Source organism: Asterias amurensis, chromosome 1, assembly GCF_032118995.1.
Source record: "Asterias amurensis chromosome 1, ASM3211899v1".
In the NCBI taxonomy this organism is placed as follows: Eukaryota; Metazoa; Echinodermata; class Asteroidea; order Forcipulatida; family Asteriidae; genus Asterias; species Asterias amurensis.
In genome coordinates this window covers 36,274,468-36,296,040 of record NC_092648.1, presented here as the reverse complement: position 1 = coordinate 36,296,040, position 21,573 = coordinate 36,274,468, and the positions used below count along the sequence as shown (strand labels likewise).

At 39.1% G+C, this 21,573-nt stretch overlaps 2 protein-coding genes across 3 annotated transcripts in view; one reads left to right on the top strand and one right to left on the bottom strand.

The window, feature by feature from the left end:
• LOC139938556 (serine/threonine-protein kinase D1-like) overlaps positions 1–15,379 on the bottom strand; it is a 78,315-nt gene extending 62,936 nt beyond the window's left edge. For both annotated transcript variants that reach the window (XM_071934131.1, XM_071934139.1), the window contains exon 1: positions 14,991–15,379. In XM_071934131.1, coding sequence (XP_071790232.1) covers positions 14,991–15,155 — 165 coding nt within the window. In that variant the 5' untranslated portion in view covers positions 15,156–15,379. The remainder of the gene's footprint in view (positions 1–14,990) is intronic.
• Positions 15,380–20,160: 4,781 nt separating this feature from the next.
• On the top strand, positions 20,161–20,889 carry LOC139939302 (uncharacterized). Its single transcript, XM_071935070.1, has one exon. The coding sequence runs from the start codon at positions 20,161–20,163 to the stop codon at positions 20,887–20,889; it is 729 nt and encodes a 242-aa protein (XP_071791171.1).
• Positions 20,890–21,573: the final 684 nt, after the last annotated feature.

Here is a 21,573-nt window from a genome sequence, read left to right as displayed (position 1 = left end):
ACATTAGCAACTTCTCCCCAGGTAAATGCCGATTTTCATAGATTCAGTACTATCCATAGTCAAGCCAGCAACCCCCCCCCCCTCCCCCACCCCCTGCACAATCAGCTGCACTGGTCTAAAGTGTAATACAGAACCACGGTTTGTGGGATTTGAGATGTTTTGAAATTCTGATAAATTTAAGGGGGAGGTTTCTGCGATGGATTTATAGACGTCAGGTTTGATGAAAGTGCTATGTTATTACAAACCAATAGCTGTCTAAGTATGTTGTACATACGAATACTGTTCTCTTGCCCTTTCATGTAGGCCCCTGATAAAAACAATGCCCTGGCATATTGAAGCCCCATACAAGTATATTGTAAGGAGAGCGCATGTCTTCTAAACCCAAGCCTAAGTCCAAGAACTATTTCTTGCTTAGCTAAAACAGGTTTCCTGCCAAACTTCCATAAACTGCTTGCTGTTAGGAAAATACATGATTGTTCAGTTCATCTCATTTAAAAAAACAAATCTTTGAAACATGGATGCTTTGCTATGGGTCCCCTAGATTTATCGCAATGCAAGGTTGAAGAGTCAATATATGAACATGTACAGACTACTGCCAAGGTTAAATACAAGACCAAATCTCCCTTTGATATCCGCACTTCAACAAAAATTCCCACACATAACTTGGAGTGCTTGTGTGATTCTTGTGACAAGTTGCGAGGGGAACAAAAGCACACTCCACCAGTGCACAACTCTTGAATTGAAAAAGTAAATAAGTACAAGGGAATACATGTTGTGACGAGTATTATCAAGGTCTTCACAGGCATTCATCGCAATACAACTTTGTTTAATAGGCAACAAGTTTTGAATTCCCTTATTGAATAGAAATCAGTGGATATCAAATGCACTACATACACAGGGACAACAAGCCTATCGTGGTAAAAAATTGTGAATGTTATTGGTTGAGAACTCATCACGTGCAGGGTTCTACACGCACTTGTAGCTTACAGACAAGGCCAATACACAAGCGCACATTTTGGCAAAAATAATGTTGTTGTTAATTATTTCACAAAAACGTCAAAAGGAAACCATATTGCTCCAGAATGTCAAGGGCTTTTAAGACCAAGATAAACGCCAAGTAGAAAAAGTTCCGAAGACCTAAGTGCTTCGGCCAAACATCCACAAATTTATATTGGTATGATGTTGAAATTAAGCTGATTTTTTACAGTGTTGCCCAACTAGGTAAAATTGATTGACACCGTATGGAACTGTGAAACAATGCAACTTGTTTGCCAATGGCACCATTTGTCTGTTTTTTGTGTGTGAATTTCAGCGTAACAATGTTGGAAGAGGGATAACCAACATTAAAAAAATGTACATGTGTACATATTTATTTATTCTTTTATTAACAAAATCAGAGGGCTTACAAATTCCTAGTGTGGTACATTTTTTTAATACTTCTTTTTTATGTTTACCACTTGAATTTCCCAAACTTCCCGTGGCTCATGGAGCTGTGAGTGCGCATAAAAGCTCCTGTATTCAGTATTATGAGCTATATTATTATTATTATCATTTTTATTTCAAAATAAAGTGAATTAAGACTTTGAAAAGGACCATAGGATAGGAATAGTTACATTACATTAAGTGTCTCATCTTTGCAGGATACACAGAAAAGGATGCATGTACCCACACTTAAAATACATTGTACATTGTCATAGCAACGTCTGTGATCAGATACACTTATGTGAAGCAGCATGTGTGTATACACTGTACATGTACACATGTACATGTACATGCATGTAGTGGGGGGAGCATGCATTCAACACAGCTTTGTGTATTCTGCTCACAAATGAAACACATGGCTATTCCCAGCTGAAGTCCTACAGGTAATTGATAAACAAAGTGCGCATTTATATGACTGGAACTTTGGAACATTGCACTTTCAAAAGGGTTGGTGATTGTATGTCATTGACTTTTGGGGAGAGAGTTTTGACAAATTCATCCACTGTAAACTGTGTACACTGAACCACTGAAGTGAACATACTGTAAAGATGTAACGACAGCACATAGCATTTAAGTAGACGTACATGTGCATTACAACGTAAGACAAGTGTTGAACATTCATGAGTTTACTGATGTACATGTATGGATGTGCACAGTAAGAACAGTACACAACATATGAACTGTATTAAGTACACATACCGTGTACATAAAAATGGATATAAAATATGTACGTATGCATACATGTACACGATGTACACATGTTCACAGAATAGTGGTGTCAGTATCAATTTACCAAGGTTCTTCTCTAATCAATATTCCATAGATCTACTACATGTACTGTAGGACATGAAAAACAGTGAAGTCTTAGTGAGAGGGGGGGGGGGGGGGGGTGGGGCAGAGGTGTTAATTTGCCCATTAAAGTTTAGCCTTGCTCAAGGCAGTCGCATTATTCACTCCAAAAAGGCGCCGCTGTATACCCACCAGTATATACTGTGCTTACTACGTAGTCACATCGCACCAACCAACCGTATACACCGTCACATCGCTCAACGCACACCGTACGAATACTGTGTACAAGTCATCCGCACTCGTACAACCACTAACCCGCATGCAGAGGCCATCAGGCCGACAGCCTTGTAGGGTCTGTAACTTCCGGGTTTAATGTGTTTCATGAAAAAAAAATCCTATATTGGAAAAAATGGGGGGCTCTCGGATATGCTAGTATGAATATGTATATCTTTCGCCAGACCTATCAGACAACACAGGATGTGAAGCAAATGAATTATTCATTATGACGTCCAATTACGCACTTCCCTTATCAAGACCTTTGGACCCTATCATGCTCGCTGAGCATCCGTGGTGGTGGTGTGATGTAAACATGTTTTGTCTAGTCTTTCGCGGGCATTATGGTAATGAGTTGGCCGTGGGAGTTCTTCTTTCGCGCTTATTATAGTAATGAGGTCAGTGGCTTCAACACAGACCCTACAAGGCTGTTGGCCTGACGGCCAACACATGCGGATAGTGTATGGGGGCATCGTGAACTGCAGTGTGGTTACGGGTAGGTTTTTATACACCGGCGGTCTTTTTTCGGAGTGAATAATTTGACTGCCTTGAGCAAGGCTACCCACTGTTTTGCCCGAATTGGGAGGGCAGTTAAGAAAGTTTACAGTGCTGTGTATTAGAGTTCGTCCTTTGTATGTGTTCTCACAAACAAATTGTTGCCTGTTACATGTATTTTCTAGCCTTGACTCATTTGCCTAATGTCAGTGAATCCGTGAGCACAGAGTCTGTAATTTTTTAGCCAGTAAGCCATGGCCGATGATCTAGCAATCCCGGCATTGTATGCTTGAATCTTGGAACGCTCTCAGAGTTACCAGTGAGCTCAAATACAATGATAAACCATGGTTGAACCCTGTCTATTGTATGCAACAGTTATGCTACAATGTATGACTAGCAGTCTCAAATTGTGGAATAAATGAGATAGACTCTAAATCTTCTCTTATTTACAGTGTCCTACGTAGCGTTTACTACAATAAAAACAAGTTTTTAAAAAGGCCTTTTTAATCTGTGTCATATTCTGGTATTTTATAGCAATAATTCAACAAGCCTTGTGGTCATTGTGGACCCCCCCCCCCAAAGTCAAGCCCTGTAATATTGAATAGCAATTAGCATGATATATTTTGTGTATTATTTTGTTTGAGCTTTTGTATTTTGCATTTTACTATGCTACGTACTTAAATAGGGAAACTGTACACTGTACCATACACCTACACACGCAATACTCTTTCATTTATATACAACACAAAACCACAACAGGATAAGAAACGATGAAGATGTTCGTGATAATGGAAGTTTCAGTTAATGAAAAAACAACAGATAAATAAGAACAAAATTACATTAGTGGGGTAGAAAAAGACATTATTGGTTTAGACAAACATAGTCTCTGTTTTAGGGTTGTTGTCTCTCTGATCAGTATCCAAAACCAATAAAAAGCAGATTTGAAAGCAAGATTGACATCCTAATTATAAACAATTACGTTAACAAAATAGATTGTTATTGCATTACGCATTTTTTCTTTCATGAGCGGACAGAAAATAACAAGTTTGATTCGATTAAGTAGAGACTGTTTGATTGCATTTCAACAATACAAGTCGGTCTAGATAGTCTGTATAAGAGTGTACATTGTACATGGTATGCAAATTTAAAAAGGAAAGAAAAATGGGGTGTTCGTGCACGTATTGCACAAACACCTTCAAATTTAATTTTAAAACACAACATGTACGCTTCACAGATTTCATTAAAAATTTCATTAAAACATTTTTTTTTAGTCAAATGTGTGAAGACGGCTAATGCTTAGAAAAATTGTTAACTCATAATCAATAAATTACTCAATCCTAAAATTCTAATGTTACAAATTAAAATCATACAAAATCCTAGCATACAGTTTGGAATATACACTACAAGCAAGACATTTTGGTAACGACTGACAATCAATCAGACTCTGCAAAGTGAGCATTCATTTGTAAAAAGCATTTTAATTGTTTTATTTTATTAAATTTATTTATTTATTTATTTAATTATTATTGTTCTTTTGGCGGGGTCAAGAGAGCTAACATTAAACTTCCTTTTTTTTAAACCAAAAAACCCCCGCCAACTCATTAAGTATCCAAATCCAGATTTTCCACCATAGAGAAAAAAAAACCTAGAGAGAGGACGACCCTTTGAGTGCTTGACTCCCATATGAGTTCAACCGAGATTAATTAGATATTTCTAGTTGGGTTGTGTTCGAAATCACTGTCGCCCCCTTTAATGATAAATAGGCCAACGTTAAATTGTACCACCCCTGTGTCAGAGTGATGGGGGCTCATGACTCATCTGCCATCGCCACCATGGCATGACCTTGGTGTTACTACATGTACAATGTACAGTTAAATTTATGTCATATTATGATAACACAAGTTGAGCTGAGTGAACTGGCAGATGCTCTCCCCATCTCTCTCTCTCTCTATCAAAGACAGTGAATGATTTCCCTTGTATAGCAAAGCGAAATGTGTCAGTTACTATTCAAGAATCATCATTTGCTAACTCAATATTACTAAATCAGTGTGCACAAATTTTGTCCAGTCAAAATATTTTGCTAATAATGCAAAAATGCTGGATGAATTCCCTGACAGACCATACAGATCATCAGTTTATGGGCCAGTAGAAATAGCACATTCTATTCCCACCACCATGGCAGATCAACATGTTGAAGACAAAATTCCATTGTGGAAAACAAAATCAAGGGGCAGTCAGCAAAACATTTCATTATATAATATTCTTTGTAAAAAATGTGCGACTCCTTAAAATTATACTTTTGGTAAATTAAAAACTTTGTGCACATATTTTTGCACATGTAGGCCTACTGTCCATCCATATAGTTTTATATGATTAATCGCTAGAAATAAAACATGGATCTTACCACTTGAATGAGGAGTATTACATCTACATTTTATTTCATCGAGTGTCCGATTTACGTTTTAGTCATGACAGTTTATGGTTATGTTGCAGGCAAATACACTGGGAATAGGGCCTACAAGTATCATTTGGTTTAATACAAAACAGAAAAACAAACAAACAAAGTGTACATAAATAAATAAACTGAAAATTAAAAATTGAAAGGACGTTGGTAAACTCTCACTCCATTGAATGGAGACCTTCCTCCATGTACATTATATTCACTACCAATAGTCATATAGTTGAGCTACACTTCTTGTCAAGGGTCACACATACAGGTACGCAGTTCCCTGTCCCTCAAGGGTGTTTGCTCAACATACAAAAAAAATGAAAAGATTTAGATTACTACAACCAGCCAGGAACCAGCCAGGTAACATAACCAAGGATTGAAAGAAGTCAATGGCTCAGAGCAACCACTGGAACGCTGTATCAAAAATAAGGCCGTGTCCGAAACGGCGACTTCGGCTACAGCTACGGCTAGATCGCGCGCGTCTGCCTATTCTTCAACACTGGTAGACGCGCTGATCTAGACGAAGCTGTAGCCGAAGTCGTCGTTTCGGACACGGCCTAACTTGCGGAAGGCAGGGGGGCGCTTACTTCAAACCCCTTCCAAGCTAAAGTTCTCTTGCATCCTTGCAGGGCCCAATTTCATGGCTCGGCTTACCGCCAAATTCTGCGCTTACCATCACAATTCCCTGCTTACGTGCAAGTGCCTAATTTCTGCTTTTGCCTTCTTAGCATCAAGGCCTAGTATTATTGAGTATGCACACGCAAAAGCTAAAATTTGCAGCTAACCATGTGAAATACGCTTGTCGTACATGTAAGCACAGAATTCCCTTGTTCCGTAAGCACCGATTCTGTGTTTACAGTAAGCAGAGCAATGAAATTGAAATTGGGCCCAGATGACCACAGTTTGGTAATTCAACACAAACATGTACCTCCATGGTTTGGAAAATTTTGCCTTGATTCTTGATTGCTGCTACGTTTAAAACCAAGGCTTGCTTGTTTTGGCAATGCAGACCTTCGTTATGATGGAACTTTTTCTTCTTCCCTGTTTAGTAACTAAGCAATAACAACAATTAGGCCTACTTGCAGATCTAAAAGGCCTAACTATTGAGATGAGGTCCAAAACTATTGACTATAAATTATGATTCAAAAAGACAGAAAACCAACGCTTCACCATGATAAAGAAGGTTGACAACTACATGTATTGTTACAATTTAACCTCCACAAAAACACAAAATATCTTCGTAGTTTCTTCCAATATGCAATGCATTGTAGTTAATTTTACAATGTATACTACTACAAGCAGTCATAAGCACACTGTCTACATACTACTACATGTACTAATATAACCAAATGGCATTTGCTAGACACAGTCCAGATGCCCAACGAAGACCTACAAACAAGTGGGGCCCAATTTCATAAAGCTTGTAAGCACAAAAACTTGCTAAGCACACAAATGTATTGCTTTCAGAAACAAGCTCCAACCAAAATAACATCAAGTTTAAACTGTTGGGACTGGTGCTCCGCTCAATTTTTGCTAGGCCAAATGTTACACACGCAGTATTTTCTGCTTATAAAACAGCTTTATGAAATTGGGCACAGTTTCAGCTAGAGTTGCTTTAATGCACACACAACTGCTAAAACATGACATTTTGGTAAAACAAATTTCCAGTAAACAATTTTTGCATGCCATTTTTGTGTTTAGGGATGAGAAAAAAAACATTTTATAAAAGATTTCCTTGTACATGTTACATGTACATAAAGTGGATGCATAAATGGGGTGATGATTTTTTTAAATTTAGGCAATTTTTTTAACGAATAAACACAAACATTCAGTTTTATGATGCTGTTTCCCCAAAGAATTCTGCGTCGATGGCACTCTGTTTAGCATGTTATTCTTTGGGCTGTAGATGAACACCTACACTATGTATTCTGAACAGAATTCCGTAACGCATTGTAAGCAGTGGCATGAGCCCAGTTGTTTCATATATAAAACAAGGATTGTTAATTGAATGCAATGTAATTATGATCCAGATGTAATTACATCAATACATAGTGTATTATAACTATATTATAGAAAACATGGAAACTTAAATATTGTATTTAAAAAAAAAAACAATCTTGGCACTGTGATATTTCTGAAATGGTCATGCTGCATTGGCAATGCACCTCATGGACTACATCAATGGTCAATGAACCATATTCATTAATGTTAAAAGATCCGCAATGTCATGTGTGACCTTTCACTACCCATCACTGTACAACAAGCAGGATATAATATGAGGAATGCCAGTCATTCTTGATTGGCACATTTGTCCATTACATTTGTATGGTAATGTATGTACATGTATGACATTCACATGTACAGTGTAATGTACATGTACATGTTCACTTCTTTTTCAATTCATTCCCATTGTCCAAATCAATCATAAAAGCATCCCTACATGTAGACAAGTAGTTCAGCAATAATTATGCTCTATTTTTGTTTTTAAATTTAGAACATCTTCACAGCCAAATGGCGATGAAACATTTGAGGCGCAGTATGTGGAATATTATTTTAAAGGTCGTTGGCCACAATTACACCAGACTCATTGTTTAGTATGCAGTTAGTTCAATTGGGAAACATGCAGCAGGGGTCGAAATTGCCAGCGGGCTAGTGGAAAAATAATGCAACAATCAACATCACAAACATTAATGAACTGTGCTGATGGTATTGTAAAATGAAATACTTTTGGTGAACAATTTGTGCCATGACTGAAGATGTAATGTGTTTTCGGGCTACCAAAATCTCATCAGGGCTACAACATGTACATGTAACAATTCTTGGTTACTACCATGAAAAAACACTAAATTTCGACAATGTGCAGTTTCTACAATGTACTACTTGCCTTTTACGTGTCTTACACTTAGTCCCTGATCTCATCAACTGCCTGATTACGTTTAAAGTTGTGGTAGAATTTGGGAACCAATCAAATAACTACATGTACCCCGCTCCGTGATCACTCATTCATAATTTAACAAAAAAATGTATTATTTTTTACCATTTTAATTAACCCATTTCATTTTACTGCAGCCAAGGACTCTCTCAGAAAAGCGAACTTAATCACTGTACTAATATGCCAAGAACCCCAATGGAGAGAGGACAAGGAAGGTTGTTCAAATTTTAGATATGGCAGTCAAGTAGGGACTAAAAAAACCAACCCACATAGTGCCAACAGCCCGATTCAACCCGGGTCCTAGAGGTAAAAGGTAAAGAAACCACTACGCTAACCCAACCACCCAGAGAATAAAAAACCACTGCAATCATTGGGTGCCTTTGATTATTATAGCTTCTCCGGGTCGACCCCGGTCTGCCCCTGGTATGTTCGAATAGCTTTGCCGCCTTCCAGGGGCTCACCCCAGTCAGCCCCAAGTGCCCTGCTTGTGGAACGGGTCACTTGGGGCTGGCTCAAGATGCATGACGCCACCACGAGAGGGTGAGTGATCAATGGATTAGCTCTTGTCAGGGCTCACCCGAATGAGCACCGCAGGGTCGACCCGGGGAAGCTAATCGAACGCATCCAATGAAGGCTTTTTTAAACCATGACGAAGGAGAGAGCTTTACACACACATTTTGATTTGAATCTGGTTTTGGGTACATTTGATAATGTTTGATAATAAACAAATCTACAATACAAACCCTTTGAGCAATGTTATCACCACAGTATCTATAATGTGACATTCCATAACTTCCTGACCACAGGACCAGGCACTTCCTGACAAAACCCCAAATCTAGGATTATTTGCTCATCAAATACACGGATAGAGAACTGAAAATTTTACGCTCAATTAGTCAAAACTGGTAAGCGTCTCCTGATGATGACTATGAGAGCAAGCTAGTCAAAACGCCGAGACATAAAAAGAAATTTGCAAAATTGAAGTTTTTAAAACCAGTCCCCTTGATCCACTAAAGCAAATGTAGTAGTAGTCCCGGCCGATTTTCTACCTTCTGCCCAGGTAGTCAGTAACTTTTTAATACACAAGAAGGACAGTTTTTCTGAATTCCCTAAAATCTACTCCGCGGCAGTAGAGAAGTCTCCCAAAGACACGTTCTCAAAAGTGTCTGTAATCTACCCAGCAAGTAGATGAACACGTGGTGTTACCGCAAATCAAATACGTTCAGTATATGTATGACACTGATTCTCAAACACTTTCGTTGAATGTCTAAGATTTTATCAAGTAATAGATAACCACAAGGGAAAATGACTTGTTTAAATTTTAAATACCTTAGGTTTGAACACAGGTAAATTGACTAGATCGGGCACTTGTATACGCCGCTCCAAATCTTTGGAACAATCTCCCACCTTGCATTAGACAGTCTTCTTCACTTAATTTATTTAAATCAAAGTTAAAACCCCATTTGTTTACTTCAGCTATTTAATTCATTCAATTGCTCTGTTTGTGTATTTGTTTTTTCATTTTTTTCTCTGCATTTTTTGTATTCCTTGTATTGCGCAGTAGAGTATATTTATATAGGTCACTGCGCAATATATGTCCGTATGATTACTATTATTATTATTATTAAAGCAGAATATGGACCTGCGGCATCCAAATTAATGTGCTAATTGTTCTACCAACGGAGAGCTGCACATGTGTCGAGCCCTAATGTTAATTGTTGATTGTCTCCCTATTTTGTCAACAACTTTCTTTGGGTTGAAAGTCAAAAGAAATTCAACCTGACATAACTGTCTTGTAGCCCAGGATCATAACAAAGTTTACGATACAACCAGGGAAGCAGCACTGAGTGAGATCACCTGAAGGGAATGTGATTCAAATATCATGTGACAAATCACAATAAAACTGACCATGCTGACTAGGTAAATCTATAAAAGAAAATCTAGTTCTAGGTATCTTGAGAGAAATGATGAACTTATGGGATTTCCACCTTTTGGCCATACAAGATTATAATAGGCCTACCCCCATCACACTGAACTCATTTTCACTATGGTCTGAAAAATGAAGCTGAACTGGCTGAAACTGTATTGGAAATTGAGTGGACACATGTACGGTAGTTCAAGGTAGCAACTCTATCTAGGAGCTTCATGGACGGGCTCTGACAGACCCATTTGGTTGGGAAGGTGCTCCAGAATTGTTACACTGGTCAAAATTAGACGGAGTGGCCACTCAGCTTAATGGCATCGTACTTAAAATTAGAAGGATATGCTATGAATGAAATTGCCGTACTTTGATCGTACTAGGGCATGCTAGACGTAGTGCCATCGGGCGTCATTTGGTATATGTACAAATGTAATGTGTGCACACATAACGGGTCCGTTTGCGCATTCATCCCGTTTACAGATACATGTAGACCTAGCCCTGGCGGCCTTACACTTTCGTTTTGTACTACAGTGACGTCCTGGACATCAGGGTACATTTCTGGGGCGGAAAATGTTCACAGCTTCATAACTCAAATCTTACCTGCAAGAAAGCACCAATTTCAACAAATTCACATTCCATGGCAGCATACGTTTTTCTGCGGTGGGTTTTGATCGTAAATTATTCTTCACAAATCCGTCATTTTCATGAAATAATGCAGCTCCCAACGTTAAGGAATTCCCATTTTTGTTCGTACTCTCACAGTCTACCGTGTGTACGCAAGACGCACGACGTGCAAATTTTGGACTGTGTTGGTAACGCTGTGCAGTCAAGATACGGTGACCAAGAATTCATGCGTCTAAGCTTGCATCATGCGTCTTGCACGCGGATGTATACGCGTACGCACGACAACAGAAAACACTGTGAGAAAACGATCAAAACGGGAATTTTTTTACGTTGGAAGCTGCATTATTTCACGAAAATGACGGATTTGTGAGGAAAATATGAGGACCAAAACCCACCGCAGAAAAATGTATGCCGCCATGGAATGTGAATCTGTTGAAACTAGTGGCTTGTTGCAGGTAAGATTTAAGTTATGAAGCTGTGAAATTTTTCCGCCCCAGAAACGGGCCTCAATAGTTAGGACTCTGTTCCTGTGTACAGAGAAAGAGTCCTATATAGGGCTATTAATGTAGACCCAGCTTATTTCCAGAATTTAAGTTGAAACATTTTCAGCCAAAGTTATCTGTTCTAGCCAGACCAAACCCACTTTATAATTGAGAACTAGTTTGATGTGATCCAGCCCTTTTAAAGTCTGATGAATAGAAATAACTCATGGTCAGTTATTAGGCTGTCAAAATGACAATCATAATAAAAGTGCTCCATGTACGCTGCCAATTTTATTTAGGGCAAGTAGACAAATACACCACTAGTTGATTGCCTCTTGATTTCAGAAAATGGAAAATGAAACCTTTATTTGTTTACTTTAATTTGCTGCCGATATAGAGCTATACATATGATCTACAATGTGTAAAATTAAATTTATGATTGAAAGAATGGTGCTCAGATGAAGCAAAAATACATTAAATATGTAGACTTTTTCGGGGACATCAATAATGTTAAAAAAATAATTTTAAAGGATGTGGCTTCAAAAAAGGTTAATGGCAGGGAGTATCAACTTTTCTTAAACATAACATGGCCTTATTTCTGAAGAAGGGTGTCCCAGATAAAAATGAATGAGCTCATTTGTCCCAGTCTTTTAGAATTGTATATTATAGGCCTACTCATAATGAAAGGAACGTAATGCACCCACATGGCTCCAATGGGACGGAATGGTTTCTGTATACGTATACAATCAAACTCATGAGTCACACAGTGTTTCCCTACCCAATTGACCTTTAAAAATATGTGGCCATTGATGCGGGGTTGATCAAAAAGGACTGACACCTTTAAATAATAACATTGTAATATTATCCGATTTTATGATAAGCTTGCAGCTAAGCAGTTGAACACATGCATTATAAAAGATGTTGATGTTATCCGAGAGATACACCGACTGGAAATGTTTTTGAATACAGCCTAATGTCTTTCGAAAGTTATGTTGCATTTACAATGGCAGTCTACTTAAATGACTGCCTTGCCTTGCCCTGCCCACTGCAACAAAATCCATTAAACAAGGGAGTGTCCATCATGTTTGATTTATAACCATTTATCTTCTTTCAATATTTATAATATTTTTAGGGAAGGTTTTCTTAAAGATTGAAAAAAATTCCTAATTATTGCTTTAAAAATGATTGGTAAAATTTCATCATCATACGTGTAGTAGTCACGAGATGTCATATCATTTTGAGGTTGTTTGATTGACTATCTTACAGGCTTCATACATCCAGGAGAGAGAGCAGAGTCACTTTCCTCTTAGTTCTTTGCCTAGGCGCCATCCCTACCCCCCCCCCCCCTCAAATTGCCCAAGATGTTAATTTCCATACCACTGCGAAAGTTTTATGTACTGTACTTATAATGTCTTGTGCTTCATCCATCTGTAGCCAGAGGGTCAAGGTACAAAAATTGCTGGTCTATTTGACGAGTTCATTTTTAGACCAAGTCCCAGAGAACTTTCACACCAGTGACATCAAAGTCACAGAGAACTTTCACTGAGTTACATCAAAGTCACATGAGAACTTTTACTACAGTGACATCAAAGTCACATGAGAACTTTCACTACAGTGACATCCAAGTCACAGAGAACTTTCACCGAGTGACATCCAACTCCCAGAGAACTTTCACTACAGTGACATCCAAGTCACAGAGAACTTTCACTGAGTGACATCCAAGTCACAGAGAACTTTCACTAAAGTGACACCCAAGTCCCAGAGAACTTTCACTACAGTGACATCCAAGTCACAGAGAAATTTCACTGAGTGACATCAAAGTCACATGAGAACTTTTACTACAGTGACATCAAAGTCACAGAGAACTTTCACTACAGTGACATCCAAGTCACAGAGAACTTTCACTGAGTGACATCAAAGTCACATGAGAACTTTCACTGAGTGACATCCAAGTCCCAGAGAACTTTCACTACAGTGACATCCAAGTCCCAGAGAACTTTCACTGAGTGACATCAAAGTCCCAGAGAACTTTCACTACAGTGACATCCAAGTCCCAGAGAACTTTCACTGAGTGACATCAAAGTCACATGAGAACTTTCACTACAGTGACATCCAAGTCCCAGAGAACTTTCACTGAGTGACATCAAAGTCACATGAGAACTTTCACTACAGTGACATCAAGTCAGAGAACTTTCACTACAGTGACATCCAAGTCACAGAGAAATTTCACTGAGTGACATCAAAGTCACACGAGAACTTTCACTACAGTGACATCCAAGTCCCAGAGAACTTTCACTACAGTGACATCCAAGTCCCAGAGAACTTTCACTACAGTGACATCCAAGTCACAGAGAACTTTCACTGAGTGACATCAAAGTCACATGAGAACTTTCACTACAGTGACATCCAAGTCCCAGAGAACTTTCACTACAGTGACATCCAAGTCACAGAGAACTTTCACAACAGTGACATCCAAGTCCCAGAGAACTTTCACTTCAGTGACATCCAAGTCACAGAGAACTGTCACTACAGTGACATCCAAGTCACAGAGAACTTTCACTGAGTGACATCAAAGTCACATGAGAACTTTTACTACAGTGACTTCCTCAATATAAACTGCTTGATCATTTCCACATCGGAAAGTTTTATTTCAATAGACCCTATTGAATATGATGTCGCCATTCAATATCTGCACTACATACAACATGGCGTCTGTGAGCGTGTGTGTGTGTGTGCATGCATGTACGGTAGAAACCATAATCATGGACGTTAAACCGAAAGTATCCAGACCCTTCCCAACTACATGTATTGCTTTGTTGATATGTGTACAGAGATGGCATAATGGGGGGGGGGGGGGGCTCAGAACCTCAGAAACCTTGCCCCGCCCCCTTCCAAAATCAGATCAGAAAATATAAACTAAATGATTCAATAGTACATCCCACAGGGTTGCAACTAAAATAAAGTACATGTAAGTAAATAAAAACATATTTTGATACAACAAATATAATAATATGGAAAGGCTTGCAGTAACACCATGTAGGCCTAAAAACTAATGACTATCTCTAACGAGTTGGGGTGGCTCTGAAAAGAACTGTTGGTTTCAACTTGACATTTTGATCAGTATGCTCTGATCGTCTTCTGGAGAAAAGCTACGATCAGAGCATCCTGATCGAAACGTCGAGTTGAAACCAACTTTTTTTTAAGAACCCCCTCAACTTGAGGTAGTAATTAGGCCTACATGGTGTTACTGTTACCGCAAACCTTTCCATATCATATTTCCACCATGCAAAGTTTCAAATCGTACAAAACAAATATAAACAAATATTAAATAAAACAAAACATACACAAATGTTCAAATTAATAGTAAATAAAATCAACAAAATCAATCAATACGACTTTTAAGTTTGTAATGTAGGCCCCTAACTTAACTGCCAACAATAATACATCTTACAAATACAGTTACAATAGCTACTGATTCACATCAACTTACATCATTCTTTTTTTAAATAAGACAGTGGGATTGTCATTAGGATGATTACTTACTCTTTTTCTGACCATATCATATACTTTCTCCTTGATGATAGTTGACCTGGTTTCGCCAACATCGTCCGGTATTGAAAACGTATCCCTCACAAAACCAATCTGAATAGAGAAGCACGGCACCGAACTGCCCGCATTCGACGTTTTACTCGTCACTTCGTCCCCCATTTTTCTGGCGATGAATCCACGAAATTGAGTCACCTTTTCGTGATGGCTGTGCACCTTTCTGCTCTTTAGATATAGGGATAGACTTCAGCAGTGTTGTGTTGTTAGACAGAAGCAACGGCGTGTAAAATATCGCTGCCCTGTGTCCAGCTTGTCCGATCGGCAACGATGCCCGCTGCCATTGCTATGTTATGCATTTATAAACCTCTACCCGGCCCGACGTCGCTGCCTAGCTCGATCCTGTGTGTGTGTGTGTGAAGAAAAAAAATATGGCGGAATGGTCACGTGACCATGGGAAACTAATTAATTTTAAACGAGAAAATTGTGTTAAAACATGTATTCCCTACTTAAACTTGATTAATATGGAACTTGTACTTCAAAGCTATCATGTGCAACAGTTAAATGGGTTTTATGTACCGTCTCTGTACATGTAAATATAAATATATGTTGTCAAACCATGGTCAACCCATGGTCATGTTTGCAGTTTCTTGACTTGGGACAGAATTCGAGAACTGGAAGAAAGAGTTTACATGAATTGTTGAAAACTATTTCCAATCATACGGACGGACGCAAAGGTTCGGTCGCAGAATAACAAATTGTGTACACCAAACCTGCATTATGGGCAGTTATTTATTGGAGGGAGCTCGGGAATAAAACCCCTGGTCTAGCAACTTTTGTTATGGTAACTTGCAAGATTATTTTTTAAAGGCATGTGCGGATATCAAGAGAGGGCGCTAATCTTTTTTTTCTGGTTCTGGTTCTGGTGAGTTACTGCATGCACAATCTTCACATCGGGATGTCGGGATGTACACGTACAGGTGACTGAGCAGCAATGACATTTTTTTCTTCTAAATCGTTGAAAAAAGGGAGTAATTCATAGAAGGGTCACTAGAAGGTGGTCCCAGCCCTAGGAGCTTCATATGAAGAAAGACTTACAGCTCTAGATCTGTAGTCACGGGAGAAGAGAAGAGAAAGAGAAACCTTATTTAGATACCTTCAAAAAACTAGAAGGCCTCGTTGAGGTACACAGCAGAAAACTCTTCAAAACAGCAGACATAAACACAACACAAGAGGTCACTCTCTCAAAAGCCAACCCTGAATAAAGACATTGGATACAGCAGGAATAGAAATAAACATACGTTATGCCCTTCCACAAGCAGTAGGCCCAGTCGGTGCCAAAACTGCTGCAACATTTTAAGGAAAACTGGATTTTCACTGGAAGGAGGAAAAGATGGGGTCACAAAGGCCATACCTAATAAATCTACTAATTAAACCGTAAGTAGTAAAATAGAGGGAAACTTTAGACTATCTGCCAATCACCAAGAGAGGGCGCTCTTCACAAGGTAATGATAATGTAATTAATTAGGAATAGGAGAAGCATGAGTGACGGTCAGCGACAGCAAATACCTTGTGTTTTGCATGTTTTTTTGTTTTTGTATTTAGATTTAGCCAAACTGTATTTTGTTTTTCATAACACAATGTCAAAAGTTTGGTGTGCAGTATAAACCAAACTATTCTGGAACAGGACGTATTGTCCGTACTGGACACGAGTTCCCCGAGGATAACAAGCGGTGTGCATGAGTTTTTGGGAGTGTTTCTTATAGGGTAATAGCAGAAATACCAAAATGCTGATGCTGAGTTTAGTTGTATGACAATGTATCTGATTACTTTTCAAGAGGCTGAGAGACTTCTAAATAATTTTTGAGTATTATTTTTTGAATTTTTAGCATTTACCATTGTTTGCTATGAGGTTTGTGCACCCTTACCTGGTAGGTCTGCTGCCCTCTAGTGGCAGTTTTTTCAAAAAGTCTCCCAACAGGTCGACCGCTGGGATGGGCTAATCGCTTGCACAGATCTTGTTCAGGAAGTACGTCATGCGTACAGTGCATAGAAATAATGATGCAGTGTGAGTGTGATGCATGATGGGACTGCGCATTATTTAACCAATGACAGTGCATGATACGTTTGCCCATCCCAGCGCCCAACGTGGGTAATTGTATGCACACGTTTGTCCTAGGAAAAAACCCGCCACACACCGGGGTCGACCCAGGGAAGCTAAACGAACGCACCCATAATGGGCTGAGGGAGGATATTTAAAAAGAGGAGAAGTACATACAGAAAGTAAATGTGTCGAAGTAATTAGAAGGATTGAAGTGGAGACTCATTGTAATCGTAAGCAGCAATTAAAACTTTGTTTGCATTAAAAAAATAAACGAAATTAAAGCCATAGGACACTTTCAGTAAACAGTATTGTCCAAGGCCCACACTTAATGTATCACAACTTATATATAAAATAACAAACCTGTGAAAATTTAGGCTCAATCGGTCATCGAGGTCGGGAGAAAATAACGGGAAAACCCACCCTTGTTTCCGCACGTTTCGCCGTGTCATGACATGTTAAAAATAAATCCGTAAATCTCGTTATCGAGAATTGATATTGTTTTAATGTTTTCTCAAAAAGTAAAGCATTTCATGGACAAATATTCCAAGCGAAGTCTTTCACCATTACCTTCTGTAAACCCCGTTAGTTATTTGTAAATCTGTGAACTAAAAAAAAATATGTTCCAAAAGTTTCCAAAGGCCTGGTTCATACTTCTTGCGAATGCAAAGTGAATTCGCAGAGATAAACATTTGAAAAACAAACGTGAGAAGACAAAAAGTGTTACAATCATAAGAAATCTCGGTACTGAACCTTTGATGCTCTCTAGAATAACAGTTAAAGGTCTTGGGCTCGAATCCTGGCCGTCCATTTGGTACGTATGCAGCTGGATTTTTTCAAGCTATTATTTTATTACTTGGGCGTAATTATGTATTTATTTTCTTGACACAAAGTGTGCCCAAAAAGTCAGAAACTAAATAATTGGCTATAATTCTTAGAGGCACCGGACACGTTTGGATGTCCTAATTGTCAACGTCCAGTATGACTTGGTGTATCCCAACATGCACAAAATAACGAAATTAAGAAAAAAAAATGACTTTGGTCGTCGGAGTTGTGAGAGAATTAAAGAAAAAACACGCATGTCGCACAAGTTGGTAGCTCTCAGATGCCTTGAATTCGAGACTTCAGCTGAGGTCTCGAATTCAATTCAAATAAAATTATTTAAGTGAGAAATTTCTGTTGCAATGTTGTTGTCCTGGTCAAGCCATTTTTGTGTACAGCACCAACTAGAATGGGCACCAGGATAAAGACAGGTCCCTACCGCTAGATCCAGTGATTCCATTGGATACAACGATATTGGATAAACGTTCATCAATTAACACCTTATTAGCGGCTACGTCTTAGAATACGATCATGCACGTTAAATGTCGGTACACAGCCGCAGCCACAACTGCCAATTCGGAAACAGCTTTAAAGACACTGGACACTTGGTAATTGTCAAAGACCATTCTTACTGGTGTATCTCAACATATGCATAAAATAACAAACCTGTGAAAATTTGAGCTCAATTGGTTGTATGAGTTGCGAGATAACTATGAAAGAAAAAACACCCTTGTAACACGAAGTTGTGTGCTTTCAGATGGTTGATTTCGAGACCTCAAATTCTAAACTTGAGGTCTCGAAATCAAATTCGTAGAAAATTACTTCTTTCTCAAAAACTACATACTTCCGAGGGAGCCATTTCTCATAATGTTTTATACTACCAACCTCTCCCCATTACTCGTATCAAGTAAGGTTTTATGATAATAATTATTTTGAGTAATTACCAATAGTGTATGTCCAAGTCGAATGTATAGGTCTAATGTGAGGAAATTGTGGTCAAGCGGTATTTTAAAAAGCACAACACTTTGAGGTTGAAAGTTTGGTCACCATCATCACCATTCGGCATAGACTTGCGTCCGTGGCCGCCTATTATTAAGTAAAAGACAACAACCTTGCTTGTGTAAACTGGAACACCATAATAACCGTGACTTAAAGGAACGTTACAGAATTGGTAAGAAACAAAAATCGTGAAGATCACAGATTTATATAAAACTTACACGGTTTAATATAATGATGATAGTAGAAAACACCCCTTGAAATATTTCTGTCTGAAATGTCATATTATTTGATGAGAAATAAATAATCTAATTTCGCGTTTGGCGTTTATCCCTCAGTGAGCGTTTTATTCGTTTTTGTTTTGGCATCGATGCGATGCAAAATGTGTAATCGGTTTTTCACTATTTTCTCGCGACCCAGATGGCCGATCGATCTCAAACTTCCACAGGTTTGTCAGTTAATGTATATGGTGGATTACATAAAGTGCTTACACTGCCAGCAACTGTTTTGTAGCAAAATCAATTCTGTAACGTTCCTTTAAGTAATACAGATTTTTTAAGTTCCCGTAGCTACATAAATATTGCATGGGTTTATTATTCTAAAACATCAATCGAATAATGTTATACGCCTGACTGATTGACAAGGGATTGACAGACCTATTGTGATTGGTACAATGTAAAGTGTTAAAATACAGTACAACAAAGCTGTTCTATGAAGTGAGTGCCACTGGCGCGTTTCAAATAAATTTCTGTCTCAAAAAACCTCTCAGATGGAAGAAAGTATTAACGTTGTTAAAATCCCACAAGACTCTCCTGTACAGCGTTTTTGTATTCGACCTCTCCTCCAGAGATAAAAAATGAACAACATTATGAGCACGGATTTGATGTACATTAATTTTGCTTATTCAGTGTGTGGGGCTTCTTGCCTCTTGATGTTGGCGGTCAACCCACCGTGTACACTGAGTTCCTTACACCAGAAGCCAATCGTAAGGAGGGTGGGGAGGTTCGGATGAGATGTACGGCTGCAAACCTCCAGCCAGATCATGTTGTGGAGTGGAGGACAGTGAACCGGATTCTGAGTTGGGGTGCGATAATTTATGCACATGATGGTCGCTACATGTTCCACAGTGAATGGCTGGTGGATAATGCGGTCAATGTTAACGAGTTTTCAATCACCGACTTGCAAAGGACAGACACAAACGACTATATTTGTAATGTTATACTTCAAAACCCTACCGGAGGCACCCAGATTATGGCTACTAAAAACAGATTAACACTATCAGTGTTGTACTTCCCTAATGAGTCCTTCCCCGTATGCTCCCCCGCTGGACCAATCATCAAACTTCCTGAATCATTGTTAAAAATGAAATGTTCATCTGAGATTGCCAACCCAGAAGTCAGCATTAATGTGACGACTGACCAAAGCAGAGAACTTACTTGGTTATCCTCGAGCGTTGATAATACTGCACTACGGTCTTTAGATCTTACAGTTGGAGTTGCTGAGAATGGTCTTCGGTTCACATGCACAATTACGTCACCGATGTATTTTCAAGGAATGAGTAGGTCATGTACAATTGGACCGATCATGGTAGTGCCACTGACGATACCCACGACAGAACCCACAACAGAACCCACAACAGATCCCACAACATCATCAACAACAACACCCGGCACAACATTGGAACGGACACAGGCACCAAATACTGATCTAGCGCCCTTCCCGTCCGGGTTAGTTGCTACTATACTGATCCTATTCGCACTCTCGTTCATCGTCAACATTTTTCTCGTCATCCTGGTCTTAAGACAGAGACGGCTGAACAAAGTCCTCCTTGCTCAGGGGAGATCGCAATCGGAGCCCGACCCCGAGCCATACATGAATCTACAGCCTACTATGAACACCGAGTACATGGAGCCAGTGATCAGTACGGAAGCCTCTGACCAGCACGTGTACTGTCACTCCATAGAACCAGCTACAAACTGACGTTCAGTCCGTTGACATGGACCCAATTTGATAGAGCTGCTTAAGCGCAAACTACTGTTTAAAATAACCCTGCTTAGCGATAATCAGCAGAGCAGGCACCAGTCCGAAATGTGTCATGTGTCATGTTTGCTAATCTTATTCTGGTTAGCATATTTTTTGTTTGACTCGGCTTATTGGTGTGCTTAATCAGCTCCATGAAATTGGGCCTTTCATCACACCAAGAACAAGACAGACTGAACCACTGGTATAGGACCCATATTTCATGAAGCTAAAGAATAGAATACTGCTTTAGAGCTAATTGTTATATCCTACTTAGCGCAAAATGGGTGGGGCATAGACTTCATGGACTTTTGGTCGATAACCAGTTTCTCTGACCAGCCAGTTGTTGTGCTAACAAGACTTTTATGAAATTTGGACCGGTGTCAGATGCAATTGTGTCCGCCATGCAATACTGTCCGCTCCGGACACTTTTGCATTTGCAATCGTGTCCGGGGCTATGCATAAACCGTCCGGTGGACATGCACTTGACTGTACGTACGTACACGTATGTGCGCACGTACACGTATGTGCGCGCGTAAGCGAGCGTGCATGCACTGAACCTACGTTTAATTTAATGCAGAATGAATATTCACTTCCCCTTTTTTATTGCAGCGAATACCCAACAGCCGAACATTTCCCATGTCA

Bases quoted from the DNA above. Each gene is read 5' to 3' on its own strand.
- LOC139939302 (XM_071935070.1), top strand. From the start codon at position 20,161: ATGGCTACTAAAAACAGATTAACACTATCAGTGTTGTACTTCCCTAAT.